General features: G+C 53.2%; 1 protein-coding gene across 3 annotated transcripts in view; it reads left to right on the top strand.

Moving 5' to 3' along the window:
• The first annotated feature begins 4,593 nt into the window (after window positions 1–4,593).
• Window positions 4,594–14,457, top strand: part of TENT4A (terminal nucleotidyltransferase 4A) — a 19,600-nt gene continuing 9,736 nt past the window's right edge. For all 3 annotated transcript variants that reach the window (XM_015593434.2, XM_006917140.3, XM_006917139.3), the window contains exons 1-6: window positions 4,594–4,717; window positions 5,902–5,948; window positions 6,880–7,000; window positions 8,794–8,901; window positions 10,004–10,132; window positions 12,403–12,616. In XM_015593434.2, the coding sequence (XP_015448920.1) occupies window positions 4,628–4,717; window positions 5,902–5,948; window positions 6,880–7,000; window positions 8,794–8,901; window positions 10,004–10,132; window positions 12,403–12,616 (709 nt within the window). In that variant the 5' untranslated portion in view covers window positions 4,594–4,627. The remainder of the gene's footprint in view (window positions 4,718–5,901; window positions 5,949–6,879; window positions 7,001–8,793; window positions 8,902–10,003; window positions 10,133–12,402; window positions 12,617–14,457) is intronic.

The following is a 14,457-nucleotide window of genomic DNA, read 5'->3' as shown; positions in this document are numbered from 1 at the left end:
AGGTTGCCTGCAGGTGGCCGTGGGCTGCACCTGCGGCCGGGCCTGCGCACCTGAGTGCGGCCGTGTCCTTGTTTTGTCCTCACACCGACAGTGTCGAGGGGTGTTCCCCCACCAGTGCACGCATCTTCCTCGTTCCTGACGAGTGGACAGTGTCTCCTCACGTGGGCCACGTCCACGTGAGCGGTGGCGCTGCAGCCGGCGCACCTGACAGAGTCTGGTGTGTATGAGTGTTTCCAGGAGTGGAATCGCAGGCCTCGGGGGCGCCTTTTTCAGCCTCTTGATAAGCTGCCAAGTTCCCCCAGAGCTTGCCAGGCCCCGATCCCCGTGCACTGGGTCAGAGGCTGCTCTTTCTGCCTGGTCCGATTCTTCACATATCTACCTTGTACAGGTGTCATTTGCATTTGAATTTGTTTACACTCAACAGGTTTTTTGATAGAAAGTCCTTCAAGTTTGAGATAGTTGATAGTTTCCTGTGTTTTCTTTGGGTAAAAATTTTAACTCTGCATCTAACTATCTTCAAACGTAGAACAAGGTGGGGCTCTAACTAACTTCACTGTTTTTAGGCTGCTCTGTCAGGGTAAAGTTTGGCTACAAAGTACCACAAGTCCTGGATAGCAATCTAATCCCATCAGAGTCTGGCCCGCCTTCTAACTCCGCACCTGGCAGCTCTTCTCAGAGCCACATGGGGACTGTGTGTCTGGAGCCCGGCTCAGCTCCAGGACAGACAGAAAGGCGAAAGGGCTGTGGGGATGCTCCCTCTTAAGAAACCTTCCAAGAACTTCTGGTGACTCGCGCCTGAAGTTGCTGGAGATGGTGGTCTGTGTGGCCTCTTGCACACGAGGTGGGTGGCCGGTGGCCTCTGCCACTGAAGCAGGGTGGGGACAGGCTCCCAGGGCCTCCTGACCGATGATGCGCAGTTTCCTGCCAGTTTGCGATACCAGCTCTGTGAATCCTGTTCGGTATTTTTCTGTGATGGTCACAGCCTAGAAATCTCCTTGGAACATGTGGGGACTGAATGGTGGTGGGCTGACATTGAACTCTGATCGATGACAATGACTGAATCGTCTGTGGTAAAGGAGATTTGGTGTGGTTTTACGTAGACATCTTATCAGTTGTGGGATTTCTTTGAGGTTTCGACAGGTGAAAAGAGTAAACTTCATTTTCATTTTGAGGAGAAATGGCCACAGCTCTTTATGAACATGATTCTGTGACTCTCTTGGGAGAATGGAGCACGTGGCTGTATCAGCGTTGGAAGTAACAGAGGAATGAAGTGATCTTTGTGGTATCTGACGCGGGCGGCTGGACGTGTGGCCGATAGCACCTAGCTGTGAAAGTACATTGTCCCAGCCAGAACACGCAGCTCCTTAAAGTGATGAGAACTGCGTGTAATGCTAGTATTGGATGACGTAATCCAAACGATTTTGTTTAGCACTGTTTACATTTCTGAAAGGGTAGCTGGCCATTTAAATGGGTTCAGCTAATCAAGTTTGCCGCTCCAGGGGCAAACACTGTTTCTTGGAATGTGAGCCGCTCTCCTCCTGGAGGTCAGTGGGCCCCTTCTCTGGGCAGAGACAGACTCCAGCCCATCACCGCCGGCTGTAGGAGCGTGGGGTGGGGGAGGGGTGAGTGCCAGGCATGGGGCGGTGGGGGGGGAGGGGAGGGCACGGCCTTGCCTGTCCTGCGGCTGCTGTTGAGCTGTTCCGACTGCACCATTCCTTCTGGGCTGGACAGCGGTTCCCCTACCCCGCCTGACCCCCCCAGCCCTCACCCAGCCCTCACCTGGCCCTCAGTGCTCCCAGTGTCCTTCGAGGGTTCCACGAGGAGCCCCAGCAGGGGAGGCAGTGTGGTGGCTCTGCAAGTCTAGCCAGAGGTCATGAAGACTGTCAGACCGTCCAGTGTCTGTCAGGTCCGAAGGTGCCGTCCCACCCCAGAGCGACACTGTCCTTGGGTGGTTCCCAGAGTCGTAGGGCCTTTAAGGCCCCTGCTGGCCTCAAGGAAGGGCCAGCGGGGCTCGGCCGGCCAGAGCTTCCAGCCGGCTCGCCAGCAGTGTCCCTTGTGTCCTCGGAAGCCGGAGCCGCAGTCCTCCTCCCGCGTGACGGTTCTCACGGCCGTTGCTAACCTGGAGAGCCCAGTTACACACACTTGGAGTAGGTATGTTACCGGCGCGTCTTCCTGGTGGAGACGGCACTGTGTGTCCACGTGGCACCCCTTCCTGCTCTGGTGACATGGGCATGCTGTGACCCCGTCAGTCTCTCCCAAAATATGGGGGAGGGGGTGGTAGGCCACCCCCTCATGTCACGAGCCACTCAAGAAGCCCGTGAGCAAGCTGGCAGTGTCGCCCTGGCCGTGCAGGCCCCCTTCGCCCTCTGTCCATTCCTGGCGCCTCCAGGGCGCTGAGGGCAGGGGAGGGAAGAGGAGGGACCGTTCTGTGGTGTTATTTCGGGTGCACGCAACTTAAGAGGACGCCGACCGCACGTCTGCTGTGCAGGTGCTGAGCTGCGGGAACGTTGAGCACACCGGAGTGCCCTGCGTACGCCGCCATCGAGTGTGTTCTGCTCGTGGGCGTCGATAGCGTGAGCGCGCTGGCTTTGGCCTCTTCCACGACCTCGGGCCAGTTGTTGAATGACGTTAGGCCTGTAACTGTGCTTTTTTATCTCCGACTTTCTGTGCTCCTGTCGTTATCGGGACAGAACTAAGGGGCGCAGGGGAGCACGTGCCCTTAGCACTTCAGGCACCCCAGCTTCACGCCCCAGGGACGGCTGTGTGGCAGCCCGGTGCCCCTCTGGACAGCTCGCCCCAGCGGTGGCCTGCTAACTGGGAGGCGGGCGTTCACCTGCTGACGAGACACACCAGTCCTGCGCAGAGCGCTGCTGAGTAGCGGGGCGTTTTAGGGTGGCATCTCGGACGTCAGCGTGCCTGCCGAGCTGCGGAGAGACGCGCTGAATACTTAGCGCGTGGCCGGTGCTCAGGGCCTGCCGGAGACTTCGCGCGTGGCCGGTGCTCAGGGCCTGCTGGATACTTAGCGCGTGGCCGGTGCCCAGGGCCTGCCAGAGCACTAAGAGCTTCGCCCTTCCCAGCTCGGAAAGCTTGCTGCACTTCAGTGTTGTGCGAGGTGACACCTTTTCAGCTTTATTGAAAACTGGATCCTGGCTGGCCGAATCGGCCGCGTGTTTGAGGCGAGGTTTTCTTTTTTCTTTTTTCTTTTAATTGAACATGGTGGACAAAATTAGCTTCCAGTGATGGCCTCACCGGCGATGCAGATGCATTGCGAGCCAGGGTGTCGAGGAGCCCGCCGTGTGCCGTCGATGGCCTCACGTAGCCTTCAGACCCGCCACGCGTGTGAGGGTCACCCCAAATGGATTTTGGGGGTGGGAGAGGCAGGACTTCCGGTGAGAGTCTCGAAGTCGACCTTGGACAGGTGCCCCTGTGAGGCAGCACGGAAGGCGGTAGCACCTAATTGTTACCCGGTACCGTGGTAACGCGGCACTAACAGGTCCTGTTGGGGAGTGTTGCCTTCTCTCGCGTGGACTGTTTGCTAGGTGTCGAGCTAACATTATTACTGTAATGTTATCACTGAGCTCATTTTATTCTGTCTTTAGTTGCTTCTAAACTAGCTCAGAAAGGAAGCAGGCCGAGTGATTTGCTGTGATTCCTGGGGTCCAGCCGTCTGGCTCCCCGCCCCACCCCCCACTCTGCCTGGGCCCTTTACTTAATCTCTGAACATAATGGAGGACGACTGTCCTGCTGTCACCCTTCCTCCGGAGGGTCTGCGGGTCTCTTTGGCCCTGACATGCAGCTCCACGACCGGCTGCTCCCTGGCCAGGACTGGCTTTGTCGCCCACGGGCTGACGGTGATAGAAGCGACTTTTGAGGGGTGAGGCAGCATTTGGGGCTCACTCCTCTCCCCCAGAGACCAGAGACCGTTAGGAAGGACGAGGGGGCCGCACCGACTCTCGCTGAGGGCGTTCGGTTGTTGACCTTGTCGCAGATTGAGCGCTTGCGTGTTGAACCCAATGGGACTTTTCTGCCTCCAGGGACAGCGTTTCTGTGTGACGAGGTTGGGAGGCACTGCACACTGGATCAAGCAGATCCGCAGCGGCGGGCAGACCCCGACTGCTGTCACTGGACCGTCGGGCTTCCTGAGGACGCGTGTCTTCTTGTCCCGCAGGCCCCTGTCCCTCGCCTTGACCTGTCAGACCCGCGCACGCTCCGAGGTGCTGGGACTCGGAGCCCGCCGGAGCAGGGGCGGCGTGCCCGGCGCGGCCGTTTCCCCCGGCTGCACCCACCAGTGGGAATCGTCTTCCGTCTTCCAGGGGCGGAGTTCTCTGCTTCTTAAAGTCAACGGAACGGCGCTTGCGGACAAGTCTCGCAGCGCCAGTGGGGCGTTCTGTGTGCGGTGCTGATGAAATGCGCTCAGTCTGTGGCGTAAACAGCCCTGCGGAGTCGGTCTGCCAGGCTGCGCGTTTCACCTCGCTCCCTGCTGCCAGGGTCGCGGGTGGCCACAAACCCACGGCAGCGTCGCCTCTCCGAGAACCGCGGGGGATGCGGCGAAGCCTGATTGTGACTCTGGTGTGCTTTCTCTTTGTCCACTAGGCTCCACGAGGAAATCATCGACTTTTACAACTTCATGTCCCCTTGTCCTGAAGAAGCGGCCATGAGGAGAGAGGTGGTGGGACGGATCGAGACTGTGGTCAAGGACCTCTGGCCCGCGGCCGATGTGGGTATTGTTTTTATCCCGTGTGGCATGCGAGTAGACATGAGCGCCCAAGGCTGTAAGGGTCGGTCAGGTGTGGCCCTGGGCCAGCAGCAGCCATCGCCTGCCAGCGTGTTCAAAACACACCGGGGGGCAGGGCGAGTGTCACACGCGCCCCGCAGGTGGGCCTGGCTGCTCTGCCCGGGGACGTGTCCGGAATGCACGATGATTTTGATGATTTCGCTTGTTTTAAATTCATCTCGAGGCTAGATGTTTCACCCCTGCCCCCACCGCTCCTCGTAGCGGAAGTTCATTTCCGCGAAACTCGAAAGTGTTTCCTCATTAGGCACTTCACAGGATCCGCTGAGCTGAGGCCATGGGCACTTCCAGTGCTTGGCACAGGCCGCACTGGACCTGTCCTTTGGTCACGGAATGACAGCCGGCCACAGGCTTCTCTCCTAATCAGTCAGCCTTCCCTGCCAGTGGCCGATAACTGTGACGGTGACCCAGTGACGGCGTTGGGCTGGGCTGCTGACGGGCATGTGTGCGCTCAGTGGGCCAGGCAGCAGCCTGATTGTCCTCTTTGAAAGTGACGTATGACGTCTCTGGCTTTAAGCCGTAGTGTCCTGGAACAGTGCCCCAGCTCTGCCCCTTAGCTGTGAGGCTGAAGGTTTTGTTGGGGAGTCTGAATCAGGCTTTGAAAAGTCCTTGGATTTCAGCAGGTGTGGGCAAGGCCAGTAATTGCTTCATCTCTTAATGCTGAGTTTAAATTTCTTTTGGGGACAAGTTTTTTATATATAAATTATTTTTTATCTTTTAATTACAATTGACTTACAATATTATATCAGTTTCTTGTGTACAGCGTAGTGGTTAGATATTTATGTAACTTATGAAGTGATCCCCCTGATAAATCTGGTTCCCACCTGGCAGCACACGTAGTTAGTAACAATATTATTGACTATTCGCTGTGCTGTACGTTACATCCCCGTGACTGTTTTTATAACTGGCCATTCATATTTCCTAATTTGGGGGTCGGTATTTAACTTACAGATTAAGAAAATTTTGTTGAATTGTTTTTGGTGCCGCTCCCGCCGTGTGCGGGGCAGTTTTAATTTTACCCGGAGTAGGCGCGAGGCCTTTCAGTGAGAAGGTCGGAGGACGACGGCTTGAGTCGTCATCTGTTCTAAGACAGTCGTTCTTTCTTTCAGGTGCAGATATTTGGCAGCTTTAGTACTGGTCTCTATCTTCCCACTAGGTGAGTGCTGGGGGTTAGTGTTTATGGTTGTAGAGGGGAGGGCCGGGCAATGCGTGCGTATCTATATTAAGGGCTAAAAGTTGGTTCCTTGCGTTCAAGTCTAAGGCTAGAAGTACGAGCTAAAGGGAGAGACTCTGGATCATGGAGGGGAAATTGGAGGAAATAAGATTTAATTTACTGTGGTGGTAATTGATCGCTTGGTATTTTCCCTCTCGCACTTGGTTTGATGGATTACAGAAATGCCGGACTCTAGAAACAGGTGAGAGAGAGGACCGGGGAGAACATGCAGTGGAAATCGTCCTAATATTTTTGGATACGGTTTCAAAAAATCCATCTTACGTTTCAGTGAAGATTCAAGCAAAATTCTAATTAAACATTACCTTGTTACGATTTTTATTTTATAGAAAAATGTCAAACAAGTTTGCATTCTCCAGTATTTCCTCAACAAAGACTCTTAATATCCAAATCAATTTTACGTGTGTTGTTTCATTAAAAGTTTATTTTCTCTTAACGCACTGTTAGCATTTGGACACTAACGAGGCTGTAATCTCAGGATTTGGAGCGGGCAGGGCCGTGGGGGATAGAACAGGTTCGAGGTGTTGGGGAGTCCTGGGTCAGCAAGGGAGTCCTGACCCAGTGTAGGCAGCACAGAAGCGAGGACCCGGAAACCCCAGGGGCCAGGCCCATTCACTTCGGTCCCTAATTGCCGAGGGAGGCCGGGAGGCTCTTCAGCCCTTCTGCTTCCCATCCTTGTGTCTCAGACACTTCGCGAGCTGCGTTTTCTCTCCCCGGGAGGGCTGGGCTTCACGGGGTGTGTCTGGCCCCTGCAGGAGGGCCAGGCGTGGGCGCTGGGGCACCGGTCCAGCCCACAGGCCCGCGTGACCGCATAGTGAGGCGAGCAGTGGTTCACGGTCACTTTTCTCTTGTCCAGTGACATCGACTTAGTGGTCTTTGGAAAATGGGAGCGGCCTCCTCTCCAGCTGTTGGAGCAGGCCCTGCGGAAGCACAACGTGGCCGAGCCGGGCTCCATCAAAGTCCTGGACAAAGCTACCGTAAGTGCGTGTCCCACGCCTGCAGGCCGGCCCGCTGCCTGGGCCGCACCGAGGCTGTTTGCACCCGGTGCTGCGTTTCTGAGGCTTCTCCGCTTCTGGCATCAGTGCGCTTCCGAGCTGTTGTTTTAGGTAGGATTACCAGCCGAGGGCATGTGTACTGACAGAACTCCAAGTTCTGGGGGCATCCAGCGGTTCTCCGCCCCGGAGTACAGGACTGTGACTGCACGTGTTAGGGTGTGTAAAGAAGGGTGTCAGTGTCGGAAATGACACACTCAGGGGCTGCCCTTTCTGGAGCATGTAACCGAATGATTATAGCACGGGAAAAGGTTACCATTCGCCAAGTTATACTTCAGAAAGAACTCACCTGTCCTTTCGTTGTCAAAAACTAGACACTTGGGAGAAATTCCTTATCTCGGGGAGGAGTCGGAAGCTGGGACTGATTTGAAGCACACTTGTCACGGTTTCTGCAAGTCCAGTGTTAGAAGCAACGCAGGACCTGTAAGTTACGTGCCTGTTGTGTGATAGTTGCTCGCTCACCTGTCATGCGGGCTGACGTTCTTTCACGGCGTTTCAGCCTGTGGAAAGCTGTACGAAATCCTTTCCGTTTGAGGAAGATGGGGGCTTGCCCTCGCTCGTGCGCTGGCACCGTTCGCTCACCCGCGCTCTGGCGCCATGTACTAGTTTGGCCGCCTTTTAAACCACTTCCAGGCCTTGTCTCCACCCTCCCAGCCTCTCTCGTTAGCAGATACCGTTATCGTCCACATTTCACAGGTGAGGAAGCTGAGGCCCAGGGAGGTTAGGTGACGAGCCCAGGTGGCTCAGCAGCTACGCCTTTTCCTCTGCTGCCTCAGCGAGGGCCGCTCTCGCGTGGTGCTCTTGGCAGTTGGCCGCAGGAGAGCGTTTTAGATCAGGTTGTGCGCTGAGAAGCCTGTCCCTGTACTGACTTCTAGACGTTTTAAACCCTAATTAGACTCTGGTCGTTTTGGTGAAGGGAACGTTCTTTTTATTTTAGAGGATGAAGTAAAAAAAAAGAAAAAACATTGCCTTTCCTTACAGAAGAACATAATTTTTGGAGGGCGGAGGCGATCTCAATGGTTGCTTGGCAGCTTTTATGAGACCAGTTTTGAGTTCTTTTGATGACAGTTTTTGCCAATAAGAATATTTCCAAAATAGCCTTTTATTCCATTTTAGAGAAAAAAATTTTTTTGTTTGTCTTAAAGAATAAAAACCCCAAGTAGAATTGTTTGGAGTAACAACGTCGATACAAGATATGGTTTTAGAAGTGACTTCGAAGCTACTTTGACTGTTTTCAGACGTTTTAGCACACAGATTTGGGGACGGGAGTCCTCTCCATCGCCAGGCTCCGGTGGACGGGGACGCAGCGGCTCTCCTTGCTGGGCCGGCGGCGTGTGGGCCTTCCGAGTGTGGGCCTTCCGCCCCTCTTTCTCCTCCCTCAGGCACCCGTGCCCCTTCACCCCCCCTCCCCTGGCAGAAGCAGATGGTGGCCGTGACTGGTGCTCTGTCACTGGTGAGGTGCTGAGTCCGGCCGGCAGGGCTGGGTAGAGGTGTGCGGGGCTGGGCTGGGGAGCCGTCTTGGGTTCTTGAGACTCATGAAGTTAACGCTGGCAAAGTTCCTTGTCTTCTCATCCTTAAAATCTTGGGCTCATGATCTCTGAGCCCCTTTTGTGAATAATTTTTAAAAACTTCTCTGTACGACTTGGGAAATATTTTGATGCCTGACTGTGGAGAATGTTGTATACTGTAGCATAATTGTTCAAATTATATCTTTGCAGGTACCAATAATAAAACTCACAGACCAGGAGACTGAAGTTAAAGTTGACATCAGCTTCAACATGGAGACTGGTGTCCGGGCAGCGGAGTTCATCAAGAATTATATGAAGGTGCTGCCACCAGCAAGTTAGCACAGTGAAAATGAGGGCCTCGTGCTGGGTATCACTGCTCTCAGAAGTGTTAAAACCTTTGAACGATTGTCTTTAATAATAGAGACTGCAGAGTTAGATTACGAGCCCTACAGTTTTATTTCTAGAGGTGCTTTGAAATGACATAGCTGTTTTTCACATTCGCTTTCCTTGGCTGAGCATTTCATAAAGTGGAGCGTTATTTCCGAGAGCTTCGTCGAATGCTCTTTCTAGTTAGTGTGAAATGACCGTCCCTGCCGCGCCACGCGCCCGGCTGGCGAGTTAGCCCAGGGCCCACCGGACGGTGCTCACGTCCCCGTGAGCCTCACATGTACTGCCTGGCTCGCACGCCCAGGGGTGGCGGAGAGGCTTGTCTATTGAGTGGGCCGATTTTGGACTCTGACCAGGTTCCCGGTCCAGTTCCGCAGATGGCCTTTCCCTCCTGTCACAGTGGAAGTGGCGGACCCCCGGGCCGAGGGCCACTCCCTCCTTCCAGTTCCCTTTCCTCTGCATCACGTCTTGTCGAAAGGTTCACTTCTCCCCCAGCAGACATGAAAACGACAGAAGTGTCCGCTGTCCCCCACCCCTTCTGGCCTCTGCACGTCCTTGTCACCTTCCCCCGGAGGACTGTGTACTCATCTTGCACTGGTTCCCCTGCCTCATGACGCACCCCCCCCAACCCCCGCTGCCTCTGCGTGTTGGCGGCTCCTGCCTTGTCCCTGGGACCTTGCCAGCCCATTGCCGCACCCCGCTCCGCCCGCACCGCCCTGCGCCTGGCGTGTAGCCGGCTACGGGAAGCATTTGAAGAAACACTCATTCACCCCCAGCTCCTCTGTCCTAGGCGCAGGGTTCCCCCCGTCACCCTGCTCAGTGCAAGCTGGGGAGGGTCTCCCCTGCAGGTCTTAAGGAGCCCCTCCCATAATTCATTCCCAGGCCCCTGCAGATTGAGGGCAATGGGCCTAGAGCCTTCTGAGGGGCGGGCGGGTGGAGGAAGCGTCCCTCCTGCTGTGTGAAATGTGCCATGTGACAAGCCTTCAGAGGTACACGAACTAACCCGTACGAATTTCTCTCTTGGAATTCACAGAAGTATTCATTGCTGCCTTACCTGATTTTAGTGTTGAAACAGTTCCTCCTGCAGAGGGACCTGAACGAAGTTTTTACCGGTGGAATCAGCTCGTACAGCCTCATTTTAATGGCCATCAGCTTTCTGCAGGTGAGTGCTTTCCCTCGAGGTGCACACACTCAGAGTCCTGCTCGCCATTCCGGCCGGTGGCTTCGTGGGTTCAAGCAGTCCCTGCTCTGCCTGCCCTTCGCTGTTCTGGTTTAGTAGAGATTGACTTCTCATTTTCATAATAAAACCCTATTTCGATGAATACTTCTTTTCTGTTCCTTCATGGCTCATTTCGTAGCTGGTATAACTCCAACGAGGGAGGGCTTACCTGGTTCTGTCAGTCAGGTTTGTTGCTCTAAACTCAAGGAAGAAACACCTTTACGTTTAGAAAGCCTTCATACCTTGATAGGAAGTTAGTTTTTTTGGTGCTCAACTGTGATTACCGAAAAATCTGTCTCAAAAAGTTTGGTACTATATAGTAAAAAATATTGAAAAGAACCTTTTCAGATTGACAAAATTTTAGTATTTTGTCCTGAATTATACATTGCCCTTACTTTGCTGAGTACCATGGAAAAAGTGTCAGTAGGAAACCTAACTGGTCAACGCTGTGACGTTCTGATGAAACTTTACTCACACTTTTTAAACACATAAAATAGTTTCTAAGTCAGCCGTCCTCAACCCTTCTGGCACCAGGGCCCGGTGCTCCTGTGAGAATCTAATGCCTGAGGATCCGAGGCAGAGCTGAGGCGGCGATGCCGGCGCTGGGGAGCGGCTGCACATACCGATGAAGCTTCACTCGCTTGTCATCTGCTCACCTCCTGCTGTGCAGCCCAGTCCCTAACAGACCAGGGACGGGTATGGTCAGCTGGGCCGGGGTTTAGGGACCCCTGCTCTAAGTTAACTGAAACATTATCTCATTTATATTTCCTTAAACAATTCTGTCTCTACAAAATCTTGCTTGTATAATTTAGCTGCACAATACTTCCTCTGTGTTTATTATTAATCTTTTATTTGAGCTGGTGATTAGTGGGAGTTTTATGTCCAGCATTTGGCCCTTTTCTCCTTATCGTGAATGCTGCCGGTAGTGCAGCTAGTGGTTACAGTGCATTTAATCGTCGTGACTTCTTGGCCGTCTCTGCAGAGGGGATTTAAGAACGGCGAGATGCAGCTCCTCGCCTCTTCTCGGCGTACTTCCTCGCGTGTTCCTGATTCGAGCTGTCGCAGTAGCCTGTGGCAGTGAGGACTCCTTCCTCTCACCGCCCTGGGCTCAGTGCCTCCCGCTCACTTACCCCTGGGCTCCTCACAGGGCTCTTGTGACCCCACCGAAGGCTTCGCCCAGCGTGGGTGGGGTGGCCTTGTCACCTCCACGTCCCTGAGTGCCTCACCCCTCTCGCCTCAGAGCTGTGATTATGTAGCTGAGTTCATTCGTGGCTAATTGGGGCAGGAAGGCCCAGCCTCGTCTTGGGAGCTCCCAGGCGTGTGAGTTTGTCTAGAAGGCAAGGAGGAAGGGAGGGAGCGAGGGCGGGCAAGCGAGGATGCTGTGCTGGTGCTCCGCGCTGTCCGGTGGACCTGTGCGGCGGGCAGTGTCCTGTTTTGTCCGCCCAGCCAGGTAGCCGTGGGGTACAGATGCCCCATGAGTGCCTGCAGCGTGGCCAGCAAGACTGACACATGGAACTTTTAACAAGTTTGTCTTTACTTAAATATAAAGAGCCGACAGGCAGCTGGAGTCCGTGTTGCTCGGGTCTGTGCGTCTCTGAAATCAGCACCTCGGAGGGTGTCGGTAGACAGCGACTTAGGCTCAGAGGAAGCCCTTTTCCTGCTTAACAAAGTCGTGGTTCTGAACCGAGGCTGACACTAATCTGTAGGACAAGCAGGGTGGAAGTAGGCTGTGAACGTTATGCAGTGATACCGATTATCTCTACACAGTTAAAATCCTTTCACGTTTTGGTTTTCTGATACTCTTCAATCTAATGCTGCCCCCTATTGGCTGTATTTTGGAATAATGGAATTAAGATTGGAATCTGTAAAATTACATCCACCATCTAGATGACACCAAATTGGGCAGAGTGTGGCCCACGTATTTATCAGTACTGGGGGACTTGTGCTTGGCCAGCTGTCTGTGTAGGCAGTTGCTGTGCGGGATTACCAGTTTCAAAGTTCCGATGACGTTTTGTTGGTATTTGACCAGTCGTGGTTGAGCAGGGCTCTCTGGGACCTGTCTGTGGTGCCTCCGCGCCGCTGCTCCGCGTGTCCGACGCCGGCGGGTGGGCGAGCACCACCGCGGGCGGGTGCTTCCCTCCGGAGGCTCTAGACGGCGGCCTTCTCAGAAATGACTCGAATTCACGCGAACTGTGGGTGTGTTGCTTTTGCAGTTGCATCCGAGAATCGATGCCCGGAGAGCTGACGAAAACCTTGGAATGCTTCTCGTAGAATTTTTTGAACTCTATGGAAGAAATTTTAATTACTTGAAAACTGGTATTAGAATTAAAGAAGGAGGTGCCTATATTGCCAAAGAAGAGATCATGAAAGCCATGACCAGCGGGTACAGACCGTCGATGCTGTGCATTGAGGACCCCCTGCTGCCTGGTAAGGGTGATGCGGCCATCCCTGGGGGCCCGGGTGCGGGGGCTGTCCTCGGGCCCTGCAGGCCAAGGGCGTTCGGTTCATGGGATCGGATGCTGATCCCCACTGTCCTAATGGAGTTAATAGTGACATTTTAAAACTCCGTGTTTACCGCTTCTAATTACTTCTCGTGAAGTCACAATTTTGTTTCACATTCTGTAATCAGAAACATGTAGAAGGTGAGAATTAAAAAAAAATTTTTTTTTTTCTGATTACAAAAGTGTTACATATTCATCATAAAGCATTTAATTCCCAGAAGCATGTAACATAGCAGAGCTGAGTATGCCATCGTCTCTCTCTCTCTTTGGTGTGTATATTTCTCCCATACTTTTTCACGTGGATGTTAGCATTTATTACTGTTGCCTTATTCATCTGCTAAATCGGATAATGCAGATTTGCAGCTTGTTTCTTTTATTTAACAATGTATCCAAGGCCCCTTATCCGAGACCCCTTTCCTGTGTGTTGCGTTACAAGGATCGCCACCTTGAAGAGCCCAGGGCAGGTGTCCGCTTACCAGTTTCATTCCTTTTTGCGTGTTTAAGGGTGCGCCTGTCCCCAGTCTTTTAAATCTTTGTCAATCTGATAAAACCGTGCAATGTAAATTTTTATTTAACTTACATTTCTTTCACAGTAGTGAGGTTAAACACCTTATTATTTATCAATTCCACAGTTGTTTATTGAGCATGTATTAGGTGAGATACTGTTCTTGGTGATAAAGTCAGTGACGGACAGGTGACAGAAAGTGGTGGTGATGTCAGCTCCAGGTACACTACCCCTTTGTATTCCTCTCTGGGTGAGTTTATGTGCCTTGTCCACGAGTCTGCGGACGGTCCCCGACGCACCCTGTCAGACCCCGGTCACGTTAGGGAGGCCGACTTCATCGTACGTATTGTCGTTTGCATTCGGGTTTGGTATTTTTTATTGTTCAGCTCCCATATATATATATATTTTTTAATATCTTCAAATTTAGTGATTTTTGTTTTGTTCTATGGCTTCTGGGGTGTGAAATTTACTTCTTGAAGATCTCCGGAGAGCACCTTCTTCGCGGCTGTTGGCGCATGCCGTGGTTTGCGCCACGCCCTTTCAGCATGGTTTCCCGGCAGCTCGTGTGACAGGTTCTGGCATGTTTGTCTGTGCCGGTAAAGTACATCGGAGACATTGCCACCATCTTCAGTGTTTGCTGAAATGTACTTGAAAAGCGAAACCTACACCGTCACTGGGTTATATTATTAAAGCTGGAAAAGATAAAATTCCAACACTTAGAATACATCTCCTAAAAAACCCTTACTCTTCCTGAACTGTAAAGAACAAGTTTCATGGAACTTAAAATTCGAAATGGTTCTGTTCTTACAAAGTTAAGCTCCTTGCCTGTGGCTCGTCGGGTGACTTCATGGCGGCTTCATTTGTTGCCTGTCCGGTTCTCAGCACCTGGAGTTCAGGCCTGGAACATTCTACCCTAGAGGCTTCGCTCTGGGCAGGTTTCACTGGTGCTGACCGAACTGCGACGTGTTCGGGTTCGCTGCCCGCGGCAGGGAGCTCCGTCCCTGAGTTGGCAGTCTGATTCAGGTTGCCGCTTTGTGCTTTTTGCCACCTGGGGAATTACGCGACTCTTTCATGAACTGTCGCTCCGTCCGTGAGTGGCATCTCTTTCTGGAGGTAGACCCGACCTTACGATACGGGTCGGCCCCTCGGCCTGGGAAAGCCGTGGTACGAGCAGGCGGCCAGCTGCGGCGTGTTTCCAGGGGCCTGATTCGGCTTTGCTGGTGGGCTGTGGGGGTGTTTGGCGGGGGCCTGCTTTGGGGGAA

Source organism: Pteropus alecto, unplaced genomic scaffold, assembly GCF_000325575.1.
Source record: "Pteropus alecto unplaced genomic scaffold, ASM32557v1 scaffold137, whole genome shotgun sequence".
NCBI lineage: Eukaryota > Metazoa > Chordata > Mammalia > Chiroptera > Pteropodidae > Pteropus > Pteropus alecto.
The sequence above is the reverse complement of the archived record's forward strand: the minus strand, read 5'-3'. Positions and strand labels throughout refer to the sequence as shown.